The 22,947-nt window shown below is 34.9% G+C and overlaps 2 protein-coding genes across 2 annotated transcripts; one reads left to right on the forward strand and one right to left on the reverse strand.

The window, feature by feature from the left end:
- Positions 1 to 299: 299 nt before the first annotated feature.
- Positions 300 to 13,320, reverse strand: LOC134264377 (pre-rRNA-processing protein TSR1 homolog). The gene is made up of 20 exons (XM_062746675.1): positions 13,147 to 13,320; positions 12,970 to 13,040; positions 12,694 to 12,780; positions 12,408 to 12,520; positions 11,416 to 11,611; positions 10,212 to 10,282; positions 9,894 to 10,050; positions 9,456 to 9,614; positions 8,999 to 9,149; positions 7,631 to 7,725; positions 7,222 to 7,332; positions 6,890 to 6,960; positions 6,585 to 6,677; positions 3,087 to 3,231; positions 2,908 to 2,959; positions 2,553 to 2,758; positions 2,179 to 2,281; positions 1,898 to 2,038; positions 806 to 880; positions 300 to 531 (listed from the first exon to the last, which is right to left on the reverse strand). Exons 1-20 carry the CDS (start codon positions 13,256 to 13,258, stop codon positions 341 to 343), a joined length of 2,400 nt encoding a protein of 799 aa, XP_062602659.1. The 5' UTR covers positions 13,259 to 13,320; the 3' UTR covers positions 300 to 340.
- A 5-nt stretch (positions 13,321 to 13,325) lies between these two features.
- On the forward strand, positions 13,326 to 22,726 carry LOC134264375 (histone acetyltransferase KAT2A-like). The gene is made up of 17 exons (XM_062746674.1): positions 13,326 to 13,552; positions 13,841 to 13,964; positions 14,732 to 14,877; positions 15,029 to 15,118; positions 15,325 to 15,506; positions 17,425 to 17,616; positions 17,885 to 17,991; positions 18,334 to 18,498; positions 18,973 to 19,118; positions 19,486 to 19,694; positions 19,819 to 19,945; positions 20,400 to 20,510; positions 20,793 to 20,936; positions 21,276 to 21,424; positions 21,808 to 21,874; positions 22,184 to 22,268; positions 22,485 to 22,726. Exons 1-17 carry the CDS (start codon positions 13,358 to 13,360, stop codon positions 22,676 to 22,678), a joined length of 2,433 nt encoding a protein of 810 aa, XP_062602658.1. The 5' UTR covers positions 13,326 to 13,357; the 3' UTR covers positions 22,679 to 22,726.
- The last annotated feature ends 221 nt before the right edge of the window (positions 22,727 to 22,947 follow it).

Below are 22,947 nucleotides of genomic sequence, written 5' to 3' on the forward strand. Positions count from 1 at the left end.
CTGCTATGTCCAGCACGCGATAGAACAATGTCCATGTGCTCATGGCTTGATCTGTGTACCAGACGCTGGGGAATTCGGGAAATATCATGGTCGTTGTAGACCTGGATAACTGCATATTTCAATTGCATACATGTATTTTATGTGAAGAGTTTATTAAATGGTATAAAAAAGTTTCCTTATTCATTGATCCTAACAAATACTGTATTTTTAAAATATTAAAGCCATACATTTGTTCGTTCAGTCTTATCACTTCGCTTTTTGACATACACCTTAATTATATAACAACTCAAACATTTATTAATTTTTGAGCCTTTATTAAAACAAATATAAGCATAAGTATCTAGTCATCAAACAACTGATAGCCTGATGGTTCAGCTGTCATAGCATTAGAACTCTCCAGCATTGGAGGTGGGTTTAGTACTGTGGGATTGTAGGACCATTTTGGAAACATTCTCTTGTACAAGTTCATCAACACTGTGTCCTGCGATTTCAGATGTCCATCAAACACACACTTCATGTGACCATGGGTTCCTGTTGATAGAAATAATATAAAATTTACCCTCACACAGAAAATCTAAATACAAAGATCAATAAGAAAAGTTAAATTCAAAATTTCTTGCAACAAATATCACAAATAAATTGAAAGAATCTAGTGACACACAAAGTTTCTTTATATTAAGTAATTTAAAATTTCACATACTCCAGAATGTACAAGTTTGACTTTAATATGTAGTACTACATGTATTTGACCTTTATGTATGAACTGATTGTGTACAAATACAGATTGAAGGAATTTTTTACAAACCTAGAGGTTCCCTGATGTGGCCTCTTCTTCCCCATTTCGTGCGGAGTTCCACAGGTTTGAACCACTCAATATCCTCTGTAAATCAAACAAAATAGATAAATCAGTGCACTGCAAATTTAATAAATGTTCCTGATACATGTAATTCTGCTCACAGATGCATACGAATTGAGGGGATGATTAAATGACATGCAATCACTCTCCAAGGAAATACATGTCCTTGTATGCATTTGTTTTCCAAGATATACTGTAACAATGTTTTGTTTTTAGGTAAATATAGATGTGTACACAATTTGTAGCATAATTATTCATTTTTCCAAATCACAAAATGCCTTCAGAGAAGTTAAGCTGATGGTTTTTTGTTTTACTCTACTGTAAATTTCCTATATTTTCCACTGAGATTCTTTACACCTTTTAATCTGACACCCTGTCCATTCTGACAAAACATTTGTCTCCAAGAGCATGTAAGAGTAGATATTTACATTCAGTGTGGTTTTCCTTATGAAATTCATTAGAAATCCACGACGTTCAAATTACTATAACACACGCGAAACCTTGTCACCGCGCGTTAGAATACATAGTAGGAACTATATGCAATTTCAATACTCTAGGAACACCAAAATGTAAAATATTTTACTTCAAGTTAATGAAAAACTATAACCCTGAAAAATTAACGTAAAAATTAACGTAACGTGCGTTAAGAATTAATTTGTCACTTTTTTCCTCGCAATGTTTGTTTGCGTAAGTTAACTTTGCAACGTCATTTGACGTCGCAAACGGCTCTTACATCTATTAACCACGGCAGTTTTGAAAGGCGCTAAATTCACATTAAAGATTAACGAAATAAGCAATTATGAAGAACAAAAATTAAAGAATGTAAATATAAGCATTGAATTCATATTTTTGTCTGTCTTCGGTCCTATAACACACCTGGCTGTGCCGACAAATTTATCATACCGCGCTAACGCGTGGTATTCAATTTGTCGGCACGGCCAGGTGTGTTATAGGACCGAAGACAGACAAAAATATGAATTCAATGCTTAAATACATGTAGATTTCACTGTACTATCAGTGCAGATGTCATGGACCACTCACCTCTGTTGAAGAACATGTATCTGACGACAGCTGACCGTTTGTTGATTTTGAAGGGATGGCCACTGAGTACGATACGTTTGGTGATGATTCTGTCGGGATCTACCGAGTGTAAGCTTCCCGTAGCTACTAACTCATGCTGACCTATTAATGATACATAAATACAAAACATCTGTGCATGGTGAACATTGAAATTTAAACAGGTATATACTCACTTCAAAAGTCTTCTCTATACACATGCAACTATTATTCTTATTGGTGCAATACAATGAGGAATATCTCACCATCATGTTGTTCTTTAAACACTAGGACAGGACATGGAGGAAAAGATATTGGCGCAAAAATGGTAGCCATGGTGACGGTATCATGGGCAAAAAACCTTTCAAACTGCAACAAAATACACATCAATAAATTTTATACCATTTCAGAACTGATATCGAGTAGTATAAAGTGGCTATTTAAAATATATGTCAAGAACAGGCATACAATGTAAGGCACCTGGAAAATAAATAAATGTCCTTAGAAATAAGTTAAACCTGAATTCTGATCTGCTTACTGATTGGTTAAGAGATTGTGACTTGGTCCTGTTAAGTAAAGGCCATTGAAAATATATTATAACAATTCTGCTTAATGAGCAATATACTCCTTGGTTACTAACCTTGTGTTTGTTAGCATTTGTGTGCTGTGAGAAAATCGGACATGCAGAGTATCTCCGAAATCCAACATGGAAGATAAACCTGTCCTTGGACTTGATTGGTGGCCTGTATTCTGGTACCCGCCTCAACAGGAAGTTAAGAACAGACATCTTGTGTTCATGTGGCAGCAGGCCAAAAATCACAACAGGTGTGCCAGGTTTATAGGATGCTGAAATAAAGATGAGTCTACCAGGCTGAGTCAAGATGACTTCATATTTAAATGGTTGATTAATGATATTAAATCTTAATATTAAAAACTCAGAGCTCTCTTAACTCTCAAGTCGGGACATTTTGATAAATGCTGATTGATCTACTTACTTATAAAATCTTTTGGCACATTGGAAATATGGATTTGTATATACCAGCCACTCTATAAATATATTAAATTCGTAAAAAAAATTAATTTTTCAATCATCACGAATCAAATTAATAGATACATAAACTACTATAAATTCTTAAAATCATGGTTTCCAGTATTTATCAACATTTTGACTTACCATGACTCCCTCGTCTTCTAAATTCTTCAAAATCCTCTTCTTTGTCCTTTTGAAATCTTTAAATTGGAAAATCCTGGCGTAGTCCGAGGGGAGATTTTCTTTAGGATCCCAAGGGGAGGTTCTGAAACTCTTCAACCCCCGATACCTGTGACAGGGGAAAGGAAAGTTCTATCATACAGGTATGTATTCATAGTGATAGTAAGAATGCTTGGAATGAATATTTTATTAAACTTTTTTTACTTCCTCTATGCTAACAAGTAAATTCAAAGCAAAATGAAAAAAAAAAATCATTTTCAAAGTTCAACAAAATTAACAGAGGTCTGTTTTTATGTTGATTTTTTACATAAATACAGCTTACTCCACTTATATTGAACTCGCTTATTTTGAAATTCCGCTTATATTGAACTAGAAATAAATCCCCAGTTTTTGCCTCTCATATTCTTTGCATTAAAATAACGGTTATATTGAAATCGGATATATTGAAATTTCGCTTATATTGAAGCCACTGATCGGTCCCCACAGGTGATAATGAGTTGTTTTCATAACGGTTATATTGAAGTACTCCCTGGCGGCTGTCGTTACGTTTGGTGACGGTAATTATGCCTGATTGACCAGGTGATATGCAAAGGTGTGAATAATTAAGTTTTCACCTTATGTGTTTTTATACTGCATGTTCTTACGAAATAAATTCTTAACTGTTAAATTCTTTGCGTCCATGTATATAATACGGACATATCGAGACTAAACATCTAACATAATACATGTACCCAGACAGCATGACTACGTTGGGCCAACGCTGGCTAAAGGTTGTACGGTTGGTCTTTAGTTGGCGTTGGGAAGACAATGTTGGGCCAACGTTGGACCAACGTTACCATGTGAATAACCTCTTTAGTACCCAACCATGTTGGGTTTCTTACGTTGGCCCAACGTTGGTCCAACATCAACTAATTTCGTTTCGTTATATTTTCTAATGAAGTTGGGGTTCAATGTTGGCCCACTGTTGGCCCAACGTTTGTAATGCAACCTTAACCAAACTGTCAACTTAATCTGGTAGCAGTATGTTGGCCCAACGTTGGCCCAATGTAAGCTTGAGTGTTTGTTTTAAGTGTTCTTTTATAGTTAGAATAAGTACATTGGGCCATTGTTGGGCCAACAGTTAGATTGCAAACTAAAGGATGATGTGCATGAGTTGGGGGCATTACATTGGCCCAGTGTTTGTTATACACTAGGCTTTTATGAAAAGATCATTAATTTCTTCCATAGCAATGAGACTAAACTCACTATGGTTTATTGATGACAATTATACTTTCCTGTTATTAGTATCCACTTCTCAAAAAATCTTCTCTATATAGTGTCTGTTTATAAATTTTGAAATCTTAATTATCTTAAACTTTGAGTGTAATTGTTATATTTGTTTCTCTCGTATACAATTAACGAAAAGTCATTATAAAAGGAGACTAAATAAAAGTTTTTCTTACATTAGTTTACCCGTTAATATATAAACGACCGAATAAAAGTTAGCATAATATGGAAACTAAAAGTTCCCAGGGACGGGATGTGAATGACGCATAAATCAAGATAACCCAGCCAGCTTTATAATTGCATTCAAACAAAAGTTAGGCGAGTCGCTAAAACTGAAAGAGTCGCAGCAAATTTAAAACACCAAAATGTGGAGAGCTGTCAAGTTTAATTACTCACAGCTGGCTGATAAACTCAAAATGCAGAGGAAGTTACAGTAAGGTTGGGATTTTAAAAATTTGGTGCACACAACGGCTTACGGCGAAGTCCTAAAAGAAATGTAAGTAAAGTATTATTATATTTGAAAACTATAGCTACTTCTTTTATAAAATGATTCAGTTTATATGAAAGACATAATATCTTACATTGTATATCATGACGAGAAATGAAATAGATAAGAAAATTTCAGTATATATGGTAAGGTGTGTTTAATGGTAAATTCTTAAGTATTTAAACAGGGTTAAATGCATCATGAGTTAATCAAAAAAATAAATATTTCATCAATTTTCAAAGATATTAATATATTCACTTTTCTTAACAGCTATATATTGTTCTTAGACGGGGAAATGTGCTGTGTCAGTGTGCATTAATTTGCAGCAGATATAGAACTTCATACTGGTTCATTGATGACAATGAAGAAGGAGGAAGAAAATGGGAAAAAAGTGCATATGTGAAAAAACAATTGCAATCCGAACAAGACTAAAGAAGGACGTTTCAAATGCTCTTGGATTATACTATTTGTGTCTTTAAACAATATTTTACTGAAAAGAGGGATTGATAAAAATTGAAATTCAAATATTGCCAAGTTGTGTTGTGAACTTTAAGCTCCTTTATATTCTATAGTTATGGGATTTTACAAGTTTTTGTGAACAAAGGGATGGTTCTGGAATTGATGTTAGATGATGTTTGAAAGAAGATTGTGTTTGAAATTGAAATTTCAACTCCCTCATTATATTAAACGTTTTAGATTTGACTGTGTGCCGAATCCAGTCAATCGTAGAAGCAAGTGATGCAGAAGAAGTGTGGAGTATAAATCGACATCTTGAATACATTTTAAGGCAGAAACGTGAAAGCAAGACGTATTATTATTTATTCTTAAACTCTGTAAGCTTTGGCAAATGTTTTTGTTTAATTATTGTTCTAATATTGAAGCAAACTTAACAGAATTTGTTAGAAACTAACAAATAAATTGTACAGTTTATCACTCACTTTTTTCTTTTGCCTCATTGTCAACATTAGCTAGTTATTAATTTTTGTCAAGATGGCTTAATTTTGAATGGAAATCATTATTTATATAGGATAGGTTGGGCCTCTGTTGGCCCTACATTGAAAAAATAACTATCCGTAAAATAATAATTGACCATTGTTTGACCAACACAGGTACCGGACACTGGACCCCCATTGAGCCACCGATGGTATGTTGGTGAACGGACGTTGGGCCATTGTTGGGCCAACACAAAAAGTACGTTGGGCCAATGTTGGGCCTTTGTTGATAAAATCACTGCTGGTAATTGACGTTGGGCCAATGTTGGGCCAACGTTGACCAAATGCTGTAATAAAATAGGCTAACGTTGTGCCAACGTTGGGCCAACATGTTGGGCCAACGTAGGGCCGATGAGCAAACTTGCATTGGGCCAACGTTAGGTAGCCAACGTTGGACCAACGCAGTCAACAACTGTGCGCCAACGTTGGCCCAACATAGTCATGCTATCTGGGTATTATAATAGAGCCCCCACAGATCTAGAAAAAAAAAATTTGAAATAAAATGCTTGCTGTTAATTTGCTAATTTTAGATCGGGATTGAACTTGTAAAAATGGCGGCTTCACGATTTCGCTTATATTGAATTACGGATATATTGAAATAATTTGCTTAGTCCCCTGAATTTCAATATATCCGGAGTAGGCTGTATGTGTAATAAAATCAAAATAAAAAAAAAATAATTTATACGTAAAAATATGATGTTATTTCAATACATGTACCTCTGAAATCGATCTCTTGCATCCTTCTCTCTTGGGGTGTCAATTTCATCGGGAAACATAACATGACTTCTCTCTTCTTTGATTTTCTCCAGTCTAAAAATATACCATAATGTATCAAATTACATTTCAATTAATTTATTTTTGAAAATTAGATTCTTACAATTTATGTTTTAAGTTTTTTTTGTTTAACTCTTTTATACCTTAATTTACTCTTATATCATGACCAAAAAAAGATTTGTATACATGAGAGCATTTTATATAGTATTATTTAAAAGAAAAATAAACAGGTGAGAAAAACTACTCACATTCTCTCTTCTTCATCCATGTCTATTGTCTGGTCATAATTGGCCACATCTCCAGCCTCTGTTACTGTCAACTACAAAGAACAATATCGGTCAAATCACAAATAAATCTAAATAATTGTCTGGTTATAGTTATAAAGCCACATCTCCAGCTTCTGTTACCGTCAACTACAAATTACAATATTGATCAAATCACAAATAAAGCTAAATAAAATCAAAGAACAAAAGGTTCAAATGTGTACCTGCTGAGCATGACATTGTATAGTGTAAATCCCTGCGTACCTGAACCCATGTACTTACTGAGGTATACAATGTAAATTCCTTTGTGTACTTACTGTGTCATACTCCACTTCCTCTCCTGATTCTGACCCCGAGGCATCAACGGCCATCATGTCTTCTTCCTCCATATCCTCATCACTGTCATCACTCTCATCATCATCATTTATCTAGAATGAGTGATGATTAAAACAATGTAGGAAAATCTTTACACCATCTATCAACTCTGTTCTGAGAAGGTCATAGAATAATACAAGGCTTAGCAATACATTTTATGCAATGGTAGTCTTTTTTGATAAAATGAAATTAAAATATCATTATTCTACACTATAGACTGAAGTGTAATTGCAGTATTTGCCACTAAGAATGGATATATTAAACTTCAACTTCTTTTTATATGTCCTTTAAATCTCATGCTTGTATAAATAAGACAACCACTGGTGACCTCCCTTTGTGTACAATAGTTACCTCCTCTTCCTCCCTGTCCACAATCCAGGAGGCCTGATATTCTGATGTCCCTTTAGGAACCCTCTTTACCAGTTTTGTCTTAGCCTTTAAAGCAGCTGTCCCAAAATAATTATATTAAAATCATTACCAGTAAATAATGTGCTTCATAAGAACAAATTTCTTGAATTCATTTGTACAGTCATATTGCATGTACAATACAAATAAAACAGTTACAAAATACATATAAGTTGAAATCATATTCATTATGTACACTCATTTTAAGGAATCTTGCAAATGAAATACTTTAATGATGACAAACAGAGGTTTTAGGGCAGTTCTTTTATTGGCCCATGGGCCACATCGCTCACCTGAGAAGCTTTGATCATTCTGTTCTTTAAAAGATTTCCCCCTTGTAATACATATTGTGATCCCACCCTATCCCACTGATCATAATTAAAATAATTTGAAATCTACACTACCATACAATGCTTAGATTCCCCATTGTAAAACTTTGATTTCCCAATGTGGCCCGCCCTACCCCTGGGGGTCATGATTTGAACAATTTATAATTTACACTACCCCAGGATGCTTCCACATAAGTTTCAGCTTTTCTGGCCAAGTGGTTCTTGAGAAGAAGATTTTTCAAAGATTTTTCCTATATATTTCAATGCTAAACTTTGATTCCCCATTGTGGCCCCGCCCTACCCCCGGGGGTCATGATTTAAACAATTTAGAATCTACACTTACCCAGGATGCTTCCACATAAGTTTCAGCTTTTCTGGCCAAGTGGTTCTTGAGAAGAAGATTTTCAAAGATTTTTCCTATATATTTCAATGCTAAAATTTGATTCCCCATTGTGGCCCCGCCCTACCCCCAAGGGTCATGATTTGAACAATTTAGAATCTACACTACCCCAGGATGCTTCTACATAAGTTTCAGCTTTTCTGGCCCAGTGGTTCTTGAGAAGAAGATTTTTTAATGACCCCACCCTATTTTTGTCTTTTCTTGATTATCTCCCCTTGTGATGGGACTTGGCCCTTTATTTTAACAATTTGAATTCCCCTTCACCCAAGGATGCTTTGTACCAAGTTTGGTCAAAATTGGCCCAGTGGTTCTTGAGAAGGAGTCGAAAATGTGAAAAGTTTACAGACGGACAGACAGACGGACAGCTAGACAGACGGACGGACGACGGATAAAATGTGATCAGAAAAGCTCACTTGAGCCTTTGGCTCAGGTGAGCTAAAAACATTTGAATAAATGCCCCCTTTTTTTAAAAGTACATGTACGTCCTAGAATGGATTCTCAACAAGACCTAATTTTAAATTCAACTTGTGAGGGATCAAATCAGACAAATACTTCAGGCTAAAGTAATAACTATGGATGCCTGACCTTCGGCCTCGGCCATTTCCTCCTCTGTGGGCCAGGTCTGCTCCCCCTCCATCTCCCCGGGGATGTTCTCACTCTGTAGGGATTCCTGACGCCCCGGGGCGGCCCGCTCTAGGACCCGCACGTCCTCAGTGTCCTCCTCCATAGTGTCCTCCTACAGCAGGTCAGAAATAAGAGTTATTAGCATCATCTGATGTCAGTAAACTTCAAAATGTTCATTTTCATAAAAGTCAGTTTTCTAAGGCTTACAATCTACCTGTAAAAACTAAACAGAAAGATCTGCCTGAAATATTACTTCAGCAAAACTAAAATAATAGCTTAAAGAAGTACAATATTTGTTTTGCTGCATAGAAAACAATTCTAAGACTTTCATGGACAAGGTGAGAATTTTGTACATTTGTCATTTGTGTACCAAAAGAAATTTTTCAACCATGGTAGAAAGATTTCTAGAAATATAAACCTTCTGTTTGTCGGTCTTTGCATTAAGGGGGTAGGGGTCATTCCTGGCATCAATCTGTGTCATCTGGAAGTCTCCCCAGCCCACTATATGTACGAGGGAATTCACAGAAAGACTCCTCCCTCGCAGGAATCCTGTCACCTTTAGAGTTCCAGTGGGGGCCTGTAATTAACAAGAGTGTTCATTAGCTTTTAACATTTTCCTGTCAATCAGGATAAGAAAGCAAGTCCAAAACTTCCATAGATGGAACTGATTCATATATTTCTTCAAATAACTTGAGTTTAAATTATTTTATGGATTCTTCTACAAATTCTACACAGACAAGTAGTAACATTAAAGGTGTACTACATTAATTATATTGATAACATATTCTTTTCCCTCCTACATGTAGGTTATTATTCTCAAACAACACTGTAAAACAAAAAATCTCATGACAGCCACCTCTTCATTGTCCAGCTCAAACTGAATTTCCTCTGCTATCATGTGTGGTCTGTTGTCTCTGTAGTGTACAGCTTTGATTTTCTGGTTTGTTATATTCCTCATCACCAGCAGCCCGTCTTGTTCTGAGTCAAGGCTTTGAAGCTTTTCTTGGGGAAACCTGTCAACATGAATGAAAAATTTGTTGTCACTGCAAAGATGTTTGATAAAATTTGCCTGAAACTTGTGAAGAAAGGAAATATGTGAGAGAGAGAGAGAGAGGAGAGGGCGAGATGGAGTGATAAAGAAAAAGGTGGTGATATATGGTTTCAAGTTGCATACCACTTTTCAATTTTCTTCTGTATAAATTTTCTGGCTTCTGATTGCTTTTTCCCTCCCAATTTTTTCAGACCCTAAAAAAATCAAGCAAATGACAATATGTAATCATGCAATCATACATGAATTTCTGTTGGAAGGACGCAAGTTTTTAACATAGCTTACTAATCATAATTCTTTTTTATATGCATGTCATATTAAACATAATTCTTTCTATACATCTGTAGAATTCATTGAAACAGATTGTAAGGCTAAACAATCTTCTTAACATGTACATGTACCTCTCAAATCAAAGGCCTGAAGGGCCTGCGAGTTGACTCGCTCGAGTCAATTGAGCTTTTTCATACATCTGGGCACCATACCTTAATATATTCAGTTTATTTTGCATCTTAAGAGATTGAATATTATATGTTGATCCATGTTTGGTTCATAAATAAAGTGCATATTGCTTTTCCTTTATAAATACAGGTTGGCACTTATGGGCTTCCTTATTATTTTGACTGGCTTCTATATTGAATTTCAACACATTAGCTGAAGTTGTTAGTGTTATGGAATAATTAGGTTAAAGATTCCCACAGCAAATCTGGATTCTAAAAATAGATTTTCAACAACAACTAGCTGCAGCTAATGAGAGCAGCAGGTGTTTGTGTTAGGGAGTATTCTAGGTCAATTATAAATAAACTTCAGATGGGAAGATTAGATCCGCCTAACATGCTTGAACATATATTCATACGCAGTAATTGTACATCATACAGGTATTTAATCAAAAATTTCTTTAAAAGCATGATGGCATTAATAATGTTAAAGTATGAAATTTTATACAGTTTTTACTTCTCAAGTTTATACAATCACTGAAACCAAAGCATTTTTGCTAGAACTATTATATTTGGCGTATGGATCACCTTGATGAATGCGTGAAAAATTTTACAGAGCTCTCTGAAACGGCTATGTCGACAAGGAGTAGCTCGCTACGCGAGCCAACTCAAAAAAATGTATCTTGTCATTTTTATAATTCTTAATTGTTCCATTTTAACATTCACTTTCACAAAACTGTTCAATAAACAAACTTGTCCACCGAAATATGGCTGAAATATTGCCGCCTCGGCGTTAAACAATATAAATCAATCAATCACTTAATAATGCCATTCCAATGCAAAAATATTCAAAGTGCTGTAAGCTTTCACATTTACCGAGAGATTAATTTTCAAACCTGTGTCACAAATGTAACTGAGGGAATTCCCTGGCCGAACAGACACTTCAGTACTTGTTCTCCGTAATCGTCTATCCCTCCCTCTGGGGAGAGGACACACAGCAGGGAGTCCGCCACTTTCACCGCGTCCATGACAGCGTACAAGTTTGAAAACTCAGGGACGTAAAAAGACACTCGCTGTTTAAATCTTGGCACACTGCAGAGAAAACATAAATAATACATGTACAATGTAATAATCAAGCAAATAGTGAAAGTAATGAACAATTTGAGAATCTATAAAATTGTACACATGCATCCAAATTCATAGGTAAATTTCAATGTTTCATTTAGACTAAATTTTTAAAACATGAAATAAATAAAAATGTGCAAGTAAGGCCATAATAAATAAATAGCTAGATTCTCATCCGAATTTTTTTAAAAATCGAGGCGGGCGGGCGGCTTTTATTTTATATTTTTTATTTTTTCAATTTTGCAGAATTCTTATTGACCTGGTCACTCTGTGTAATTTCATCTACAATACCCGAATAAAAGTCAAAGTAAATGTTCAATTATCTCTTACTTCACATCATCACCTATCTTTTTCAACCAATGACCCTTGTTTAAAATATACACGCATGTATTACAGCAATTACCATCTTTTTAGCTGTCAAAATCATGTCAACTTTCGCGGGATTTAAAAGGAAAGTAGAATGGTAGATGAATACCGATCCCGATCAGAATTAAGACGAAGAAAAACAGAAATAAAAAAATCGAGGCGGCGGTATAAAATCGGGGCGGGCGGGGATGAGAATCTAGGAATATTTTTATTATGGCCTAATACTGCATTATATTCTGCTGTATTTTTAGTATGACATTGTGTATAAATATTCATCATAAACAACAGCAGTATCAATATTTTTTGAAATATATAAAGTAGATCTAGAGATAGTGGATTTTCCTTTTTTAATTCTGTTCAGGGAGTCAAAGACTTGTCTATGATTTCTGCTTTCTACCTGACATGGATGACCCCTTGTTCATTCTGTGTGACAACAGCTGACTCGTCACATGACTTCAAGACTTCTAACACACTACTCAAATCCAGATCTTCATGTAGGGATAGCACTACCTGTATCAAAGCATGTATGGACATAGGAATCTTTCTTGTTCATAATAATCTTACAATCCAATGTCTTTTTAGCAGAATCAACTATTGTTAACCCATTTAAAAGTTTTGACCTCTTTGAAAAATCTGCAATGGAGGCCTTTATAGTTAAGATATTAATTTTAAGATTCACTGACCACAAAGTGAGGAGGTGATAGGTTGCCTCCCCTGCTCCTTTTCTGGCTTAAAATCTCATCTCGCTTCTGTTTTCTGACTTGTGCAATCTGAAAAACATAATTTCTATGAGAAAATCTCTCAAGATTTTTTTAAATACAATTCATTTCTAAGTCATGGATCCATCAATTCATATCCAGATTTAAAAATTCAAGTTGATCACAAATTCTGTTATGAAAGTTGAAGAAATTGATAATGAACATGAAATCTAAAAATTTCAAATAGGAATAAAATCTCACGTGGTGTTTTCTGTCCTGCTTTCTCTGTTGAGCTTTATTTTTCTTTGTAGATGTCTTCACATTGACTCTCCCTTAAAAAATGTTAGAGAAATACATTTTATGTAAGGTTTTCTAACTTTTTAAAGGAAATTCGAACTGGCTCTTTCAGATTTTGTTGTCAAGTGTTATTCTACTAACCTTTCGTTTCTTTGTCTAGTTGACCTTTACTCTTGTGTTTTCCGTGTTTGTGTGTTTTATTTTGTTGCTTCAGAGCCCCAGGACGATGGGCTTGTTGTACATCTGCAGCCATTCTGTCAAAATTTCCAACACGTGTTTGCAAACCGGAAGTTTTGATTTTCTGCGTGCGTAAGCGGCCTTACAAAATTTTAAAACGACGTAAGCGACTGGTATGGCCGACGAAGAGAAGCCGCAGCAAAATGACCAAGATGCACAGAATCCAGGAAAGCAACTTCTTACACAGGGAACAACGGGAGAAATGTCTCGTCCCAACAATCTACAGCGAATTGCACAGAAAAAGGCGATGGTTAAGAATTATTCAAGAACGAAAAAGTTGGAGAAATTGGCCGTGTACTCATCCTGCAAGGTACACAATTTTGTAAACAATGGAGTTATCTCCCTGAAAATAAGAGAATATTTAGGTTTTAATGAAAATCTTCAGAAATTATCACATTATGTTGAGCATGTTTAAGCCATTTTAAGTAAACCAAAAACAAAAGTAATTCCGCTGAAGACGGAAGACCTTAATTATTAAATTATATCAAATGCAAAATGCAGTTTTTATTTTTTATTTTTAATTTTACCATCGTGCAACAAGAATTTTCAAGCTAACTGTCCTGGAAGTAGTGTTTTAAAGCATCTTCTTGTTTTATAGACAGAGAATTGTAAGTGCAATGGTTGGAAGAACCCTAACCCCCCACCCACCCCTCCGAGAGTTGATGTATCTCAACCGCTCGCCAATCTCACAGACCCCTGCAGAAGCTGTAACCACACACTCAGTAAGTAACTCTACTCGCTACACAGCTGAACTTCAATAGGTCGATCTCAAACACAGATATCTCAATTACTATTGACAATTTGAAGGAATGTGGAAGTTTCAACCACTTATACTTTAATATGTTCTACGGTGCGACCGTTGGGGCGAGCGCAGTTATTTACTACCAAAAACCATTATGCTTTTACTTGCACTGCCTACCCTCAGTTTATTTAAAAAAAAAAAGAAATCACTTCCCAGGCATCGTTATCGAGATTCCGAACTTTTCGGAAGTTTCCGACAAAATTGGAAATACCCGAGTCGTTTAAGTGACGAAAGTATGACGTCAAATAAAAAGTCCTGTTGACTTAGAACACAAACGATAGTTTTGTGGCATGGAGATTGCATTAAAACGTTGTTTGTAATTTTTTTCAAGTAAGTTGTTGCTATGTTTTAGCCACCATGTTGCTATGCACCGCAAAGGATTATTGGGAGTTTGGAATTTTTTCACGCGGTGAGATAAAAATTTCTTGGAACAATGTGCAGATTTCAACCTGAATTTCCTCTGTTCGTACACGTTAGTCTATTGAGCTCGCTATGCGAGCGGCGCTTCGCGCCGCCTCGCTGCGCTCGCTATTAAGTATTTTACCCCCGGAAGATATCTGAAATCCTCAGATATCTTGAAGCTGTTACCTGGTTCCATCATATGGGAGATAACAAGGCTTGATTGTACTGTAATACCAGACAAAAATGCAGTTGAAATCTTTCATTGATTCATGCTCTTTCATACAGGTGCTCACGTTTCACACCTGGACAACACAGCTGAGGAGGAACTGAATCGCCTGCTGAGAATCGTGGTGGACGTCGAGAACTTGTTCATGTGTGTTCACAAAGAGGAAGACGCGGAAACCAAACAAGTTTACTTCTTCCTGTTTAAAGTAATTTTGTTTTGTGCTACAGGGTAAAATGATATAGCTGCAAAAAATTATTTGATTAGTTGTCTAATCTGGTTTTTTTTTTTTTTGGCTTTACTGAACATGTTAATATTTTTAGTTTATTTACAGTTCATAGATTTGTTTTATTTCACAGCTTTTAAGAAAATGCATACTGAACATGAGTAATCCCACCATAGAAGGACCACTGGGGAGCCCTCCATTTGAAAAACCAAGTATTGCAAAGGTTTGATTGGCAATCAATTCCTATATCTTATAATGACATAGTTATAGCTAAGGTCTGATGTGTACATAAGAACATATAAAAGAAATTCTTAAATTGAATAATGAATTAACTTGATACTACAGTTTATCTTGATTTTGTTTGTAAAATTCAACTATTTCAACAGTATCTGTTTATTAATTTAAATGAATATTTGTTCTCTGGGACAGGGGGTGACAAATTTTGTGGTGTATAAATTTGGACATCTAGCTCAGAGAGAATGGCAGACCATGTACGATTTAGCCAAGATGTTCCTACACTGCCTTAATCATTGGAAGCTAGAGACACCCACAAGTCGACAACAGCACGCTGGACCCGAGGACATGCAGACCTATAAAGTTAACTACACAAGGTTCAGTTGTTTTCAATTGTTACAATTTGTTGGTACTGTAGACATACTCTTTTCCACGAGGTCCTAATTCTGCGGAATCTCTATTTCTGTACCATCCGCTGGTAGAAAATTATGCAGGTATCTTAAGACTCTCCTTATTGTCTCGCCTGCGACGAATGTCGCGAAGCGAGACATAGCGACCATAGATTCCGTCGTCGTCGTCGTCGTCGTCGGCGTCCAACTTTTGGTTAACCCAAATGTCAAAGTTTTATAAACTGCAATAACTTTCTCAAATTTTATTCAGTCTTCTTGAAATTTGGACACAATATTCAGTATGGATAAAAATTTATATCCCAAGTATGATTTTGAAAAAAAAAATTCAAATTTTTCCGTATTTTTTCCTTAAGTTGGACTTAGTTTTTTCATGATAATTTATGGTGAAGACCTATATTCCAGCAACTATAAGTTATAGGGATATGATAATTAGTCAGTGGATACATCATGGGTAACCACAAACGTCAGTACCAGAATTAGGTCATCTTGACCTACATTTTTCTGCATGAGTGACTTTGGTTAAATTTTTGGTGGAGGTCCATATCTCAGCATCTATAACTTATAATGGCATGATGATTTGTCATTGTACAGGTTATAAGTAACCAACAACATCAGTACCAGAATTAGGTCATTTTGACCTACATTTTTCTGCATGAATGACTTTGGTTAAATTGATAATGGAGGTTCATATTTCAGCAACTATAACTTATAGTGGCATGATAGTTAGTCAGTGGATACATCATGGGTAACCACAAACGCCTGTACCAGAATTAGGTCATCTTGACCTACATTTTTCCGCATGAGTGACTTTGCATAAATTTATGGTGGAGGTCCATATCTCAGCAACTATAACTTATAGTGGCATGATAATTTGTCAGTGGATACATCATGGGTAACCACAAACGCCTGTACCAGAATTAGGTCATCTTGACCTACATTTTTCCGCATGAGTGACTTTGCATAAATTTATGGTGGAGGTCCATATCTCAGCAACTATAACTTATAGTGGCATGATAATTTGTCAGTCTACACATCATGGGTAACCAACAATATCAGTACCATAATTAGGTAATCTTCACCTACATTTTCTGCATGAATGACTTGATACATATACAGTGGATTTGATTTCAAAATGCAAGTTCAAATTATTGCGACTCATAACACGTTGCAATATTCGCAATAATAAAAACATCACAATAATTTGTGAATTTACAGGGTATATGTATATATATGAGATTTAACCTACATGATGCATTTGGATCCTACCTACTTTTCTGTTTACCAGTTGGCATATGCAGTGCATTACACATGACTCCAGATATTAATCAAGTAAATATAACTTCAACATTTTAAAACTTTCTTGACATGTTACAATGTATGTAATTCATTAAAATCATTTCAGCATCTTTTCATTGACTAAGAGGAAAATGTTGTGTTCATCAGTATGCAAAAGTTATATATTAAATCCATATAAAATATACCTATAGTCAGTCCAGATAGAAACGTTTTACAGTTCTTATTAAGTCCATGACAATATCTCTTTAAAAACCAGCAAAATGACTCGATCCACTTTTTGAGTTATTCCTTCTGAAATGTCAATAAATGCTTCAGTTTATCAGACAATCATTTCTTACTAACCACAGCGACAGCAGGCGAGACACAGGGTTGCGGGCAACCCTTACGTACTTTTATTAGTATTAAGTTTGATGGGTCTTATTTCCGCAGAAAATTTGTGACTGCGTAAATAGCGTAAATTAATACCACGCAGAAAAAAGTACTTTTACTGTATCTCCCATAGAATCATCTAAACATCAGAAAGGAAGGAATGTTTACTATTTCAGGTCATGTGAGATCTGAGTTTTTGTCATACAATTTGTCTCTGCAGATGGTTGTGTTACTGTCATGTGCCAGCCTTCTGTGACAGTCTGCCTCGCTATGAGACCACTCTGATCTTTGGAAGGACGGTGCTGCGCTCTGTATTCCAAACCATGAGGAGACAACTCCTGGACAAATTCCGGGCAGAAAAAGAGAGAATGCCTCCAGAGAAAAGAACTCTAGTACTCACCCACTTTCCAAGGTGAACATAAGAAGTAAATTGCAGCAAATTGTGGGTGTAAAGTCATTTTTTGGTAGATAGATAAATGATTTATTCGTGTCTATGCAGGGTGTATTGAAAGGAATGAGATATGATGGGTATAATTAAGAGCTTAATTGTTGAATGAATCTTTCAAAAGTGATAAAGGCTTAGCATACTTATCCAGTATTCAATTTTTTTCATTGGATGTTGGGGAAAAATAGGATATTGATTAAAGTGATTTCATATATCAAAATTGATATGCTTGAAGATTTTTATCAATGTTGGAAGAGGAAGTCTATGGTACAAATTCTCCGATCTGGGACCCAGACTTTTCACAGAATGCAGCAAATGTTGCTGGATCACCCCCCACTACACGTAAGTAATTAGAGATTACTCATACAGGACATTATCTTGTCAGTGAATAAAAGAGAGTGAAAATCATCTTCAAATTCACATAGCTAGGAAAAAGATTTTCTGTTCATGTGAAATTTAAGAAATGATATCTTGAAATTTCAACAGAAAATGATCTGAGGAGTATTACGTTATTAAAAGTGAAAGAATTTTAAACTTTCCTAAAATGCTAATTTTGAATTGACACCATATGTAATTATAAAAATGAATTGATAATCGAAAGAAAAAAATCACTGAATTAAGTGCATTTTATTATTAGAATATGGTGTATTTTCGTAATTATAAGTTCCTATTTACTAATTATAGCTACAACCCCTTCCTCAGCTACTGGTGTGAGTGGGTTAAACAGATTCCTGTCCACTGGGTCAGTGCCCTCCACCCCTACAGACAAGGTAGCGGGGGAGAACTTCACCTCCATCAATCTCAGCCCCGGGGTAGCAGCAGCACGAAGATCATCAAGATCAGACACAGGTAAGTAAAGGTGTTTGTCCAGATCAGAGTTAGAGGTGTATAAATCAATATCATCGAATCAAGTGAAGATTATGAAAATTTCTGTCCAACAGACTACTGTATACAGGGAATTTTTTGCATTTGTTTTATATGTGCCCCTTTTGCTCGACTCACAGGTGGGTGAAATTCAAATTGGGGCTAAATAAAAAAAAGACAATACAATTTCTTAAACAGAATTGTAACCAGGCAAATTTAAAACAGGGCAAAATTGTTTGCAAATGTAAGAAGGTGAAAAGAATACTTGCCAAAATAACCCTGTGTACAATATTTAATTTTTTTTTTAAATACAGTATACACCATGTATTTTCTTTTTAGAAATACATTTTTTATTTGGTCATGCTTATTCAGTTAGAATTTAATAATCAATTCCTCATAGACATGAGAATATTAGATAGACAAACTCCCAATAATCTAACAATATTCTGTTGTTAACAGGAAGTTCCGAGCTGAAGCGTAAACTTGAGGAGTCGTTTGGTCCTGAGGACGTGAAGAGGAAGAGAATAGAAGGGGATGTGTCCTCAGAAATGGTCACTAGTATTGTAGCCACCATCACTGAACCAGAGCAGATGGTGGGACCGGATGTAAGTACACTGCTCTAGTTTAACTTGTTACTGTAGTATATCTGAATTCAAGTTATAGCATATCCTTAAACAAGTATTCAGCAAGTTTTGAAATTTTTATTGCAGCAATTCTATTTTATTTATTAAGCTGAAAACTTTGTGAATTTTTAACTGTATTGAATATAATTAAGGAGTCTTAAAATGAAATATAATTGTTTAAGTTTAAATTTAAATTAGAAAACACTAACTTAATGAAAGAACATTGTATGTCATTGTGAAAATCTTTGAAAACAACACCTGTGAAATATGGTAAGGTAAAAAATTCATCTGCAAAATTTTTTGGTAAGATTTCTGCCTTTAAAATACTAATTTTCCTTCTTCCCTGTAGCCCACTTTGTTCCCGGCCCACGTGGCTCGTGATGAGGCCGCTAGGAGGGAGGAGAATAAGGGGGTGATAGAGTTCCATGTGGTGGGGAACAGTCTCAGTAAGAAGCCTTCCAAACAGACCCTGGTGTGGCTGATCGGCCTACAGAATGTCTTCTCTCACCAGCTACCCAGAATGCCTAAAGAATACATCACCAGGCTTGTGTTTGATCCGTGAGTCATTATTTTAAAAATTTTCAAAAGTACATTATGAAAATAAATTGGTTGTAATTTGTTAACAAAAATAATGGAAATAATAATATTATGATTATTTACTGAGTGGGATGTTTTTTGACAGGAAACACAAATGCCTGGCCCTCCTGAAGGATAATAAGGTGATAGGAGGAATCTGCTTTAGAATGTTTCCCACCCAGGGGTTCACGGAGATCGTCTTCTGTGCTGTTTCCTCTAACGAACAAGTCAAGGTAAGAAAAACAATAAATTATACCAAACAAGTCATAGTAAGGAGATGTCAGTATAGAGTTCTACTATTAACTTTTATGACAAATGTTGATGTTAAAGGTGCAATAAAGTGACGGATGTAGGATGAAGAATTGTGACAGTTGCATTAGTAGAGAAAAAAAAACTTGTTAATTTTCTAAAAAGATTATCATTTCATTTTTGAATTTAAACAAGTACATTAAAACAAGTTACACAATATTACAAGAATTGATCAGTATTGCTCACTGATATTTGTCTTTGATTATCTACATATATGTATATCGTTGGTCAAGTTCATGTATTTTAGCATCTCTGGATTCAATCTGGTACACAAGAATTGAAGTTCCTATTATTCTATAAAATCTTATTAAAGTCTCAGGTTTACGATCCTGATGATAATTACACAAGAACCTGAAGTTAATATAATGTATTCTCCAGGGTTATGGTACCCACATGATGAACCATCTGAAGGACTACCACATCAGTCACAGTATTCTACACTTCCTCACATTCGCTGATGAGTACGCTATTGGGTACTTCAAAAAACAGGTATATATGTACTGTTCAAAGATTGTCAGTGTATTCATACAAGGAGACTTGTATAATAAAATTCATTTTTCTAAATTTTCATTATTTGGAAAAAAAGTGTATTTCTCTACATAATATTGTAATTGTCATTCAAAACAAATAAATGAACATTTTTATCCATTTACAAATACATGCATGCATAACTAACATGTACATGTATAAGTAAATCGAATATGTATACAGTATACACTGTATTAGTGAAATGCGAAACTTAACTGAGTATCTGCTTTGTTTTCGTTGAAGGGCTTTTCAAAGGAGATAAAATTAGCCAAGTCTGCCTACCTTGGGTACATTAAGGACTATGAAGGTGCCACACTCATGGGTTGTGAACTGAATCCTAAGATCTCGTACACAAACTTCTCCAGTATTATACGCAAACAAAGAGAGGTAGTTACAGTAATTCTCAGTAATTAAAAGTACTGAACCCTATGATCTCATATACAAACCTCTCCAGTATCATACACTTACAGAGAGAGGTAGCTACAGTAATTCTCAGTAATTAATATTAAATTACATAAACATGGAATATTTTGTTATTAATAACTATATATATACCAGTATATGTAATTGAATACAGTCTATATATGTGTGTTTTTAAGTACAAATAAATAAAGAAAGGGGCATAGATGATCTTTTATGATAGATTAATTCCTGATTTCATTGTCCTTTTTTATAATTAAGAAATAGTGAAGCAGTGTCCTTTGAATTTATATTTTGATCTTTCAGATTGTAAAGAAAATAATAGAAAGAAAACAGCAAGAAATGCAGAAGGTGTACCCAGGGCTGAAATGTTTCAAGGAGGGAGTGAGACAGATACCTATAGAGAATATACCAGGTGTGCTGGACAGAGGCTGGAAACCTGACCCAGATAAAAGGTAGGGGGGTAGATACCTATAGAGAATGTACCTGGAGTCCTGGACAGAGGATAGGCAAGAAAGTAGACAGGGTTAAAGGCAAAAATAAATGCATAAAGTATACAAGTAAGTTAGAGACACGCAAAATATAGGTAAACTGATAAACAAAGAGAAGAAAAAAGGAATGTTTGATTTTGAGCAAATAGTGTTTTAAAGATATATTGAAGCATTTAAATTTGAACAATCATACATAAGTCTATTGGGGTATATGTGAGAAGTTTTTTTTTGGCTTGAAAAACTATTTGAAAGTTAAATCAAAATATAAATTCAACAAATGATCCCAAAGATGTGTAAAAATGTACTTGTAAAATTTACAGTTGTAATTCAAACTTTTTATTTTTCAGCAAAGACCCCCCAATGGACCCTGATCAACTACACAATATTCTAAAGACTATCATCCAACAAGCCAGGGTAAATTGGTTTTATCCCAGTGTATTTTGATATAGTGGTTTTTACATTGTATGCTGTAAAACAAGTTTTATTCATGACAACTTTATTTCATGATTTACTGGGGATAAACTAGTTCACGGCGATTAATTTTTGCGATCAAGCCTAGTTTGGATCTGTTGTTATGACAGAGGCACATAAACTTTAAAGACTTGTTAGTGGCTAGAAATATTCGCAATGACAGGACTCAAGAGAAACTCATGAAAATCATGCACGGAATAAAAGCTGGGTTACAGTAAGTTGTTAATAAATTCTTTTCTATGTAACTTACAGAGCCATGCTAGTGCCTGGCCATTCCTAAAGCCAGTAGAGAAGTCTGAGGCTCCTGATTATTACGACCACATTAAATTTCCCATGGGTTTGTACTTTTGGACATTTCTAGTAAATATAATTTTTATTTTTTAATTATATTGTAACAAAAGAAAACTGTTCAAAACAATCTGAATTTTAATTTGATCATAAAGATAATAAAAGAATATTCTAAATAATCATACAAGTATTTTTTTTGTTCGTATTTTAATTTTGTCTTACTTGGACAATCACATTTGATAAATTGCTTTTAACTGATTTTCAGATCTGAAGACGATGGCTGAGCGTTTAAAGAATCGTTACTACTGCCACAAGAGACTATTTATAGCGGACATGACCCGGATCTTTACAAACTGTAGATCTTATAACAAACCTGACACTGAGTATTACAAGTGTGCCAACACACTGGAGAAGTTTGTCATGGGTAAAATGAGGGATGCTGGGCTTGTCGAAAAGTGAACTCTATCAATGTGCAATGATTTTTGTATCAGTAAAGGTAATATTGTGTTATTAATATTGATTATGGTTAATATTGAATCTCAGTCACAAGTTCTGAATAAATCTATCAAATTTTTAGCTTGTTTTCATTAGTTATGTGTAGAAATAATCATTAAGGGCTCAATAATGTTACAATTTATTAGGTCTGGAGTAAACTCAGGTTACCTATTGCTATCTGTTTTTAGGTCACCTGAGTAACTCAGGCGACCTATTAATTGCTATCCGTTTTC

The sequence above is a fragment of the Saccostrea cucullata genome, unplaced genomic scaffold (genome assembly GCF_032062105.1).
Source record: "Saccostrea cucullata isolate Sc308-1 unplaced genomic scaffold, CSIRO_AGI_Scuc_v1 ctg1386, whole genome shotgun sequence".
Classification (NCBI taxonomy): Eukaryota; Metazoa; Mollusca; class Bivalvia; order Ostreida; family Ostreidae; genus Saccostrea; species Saccostrea cuccullata.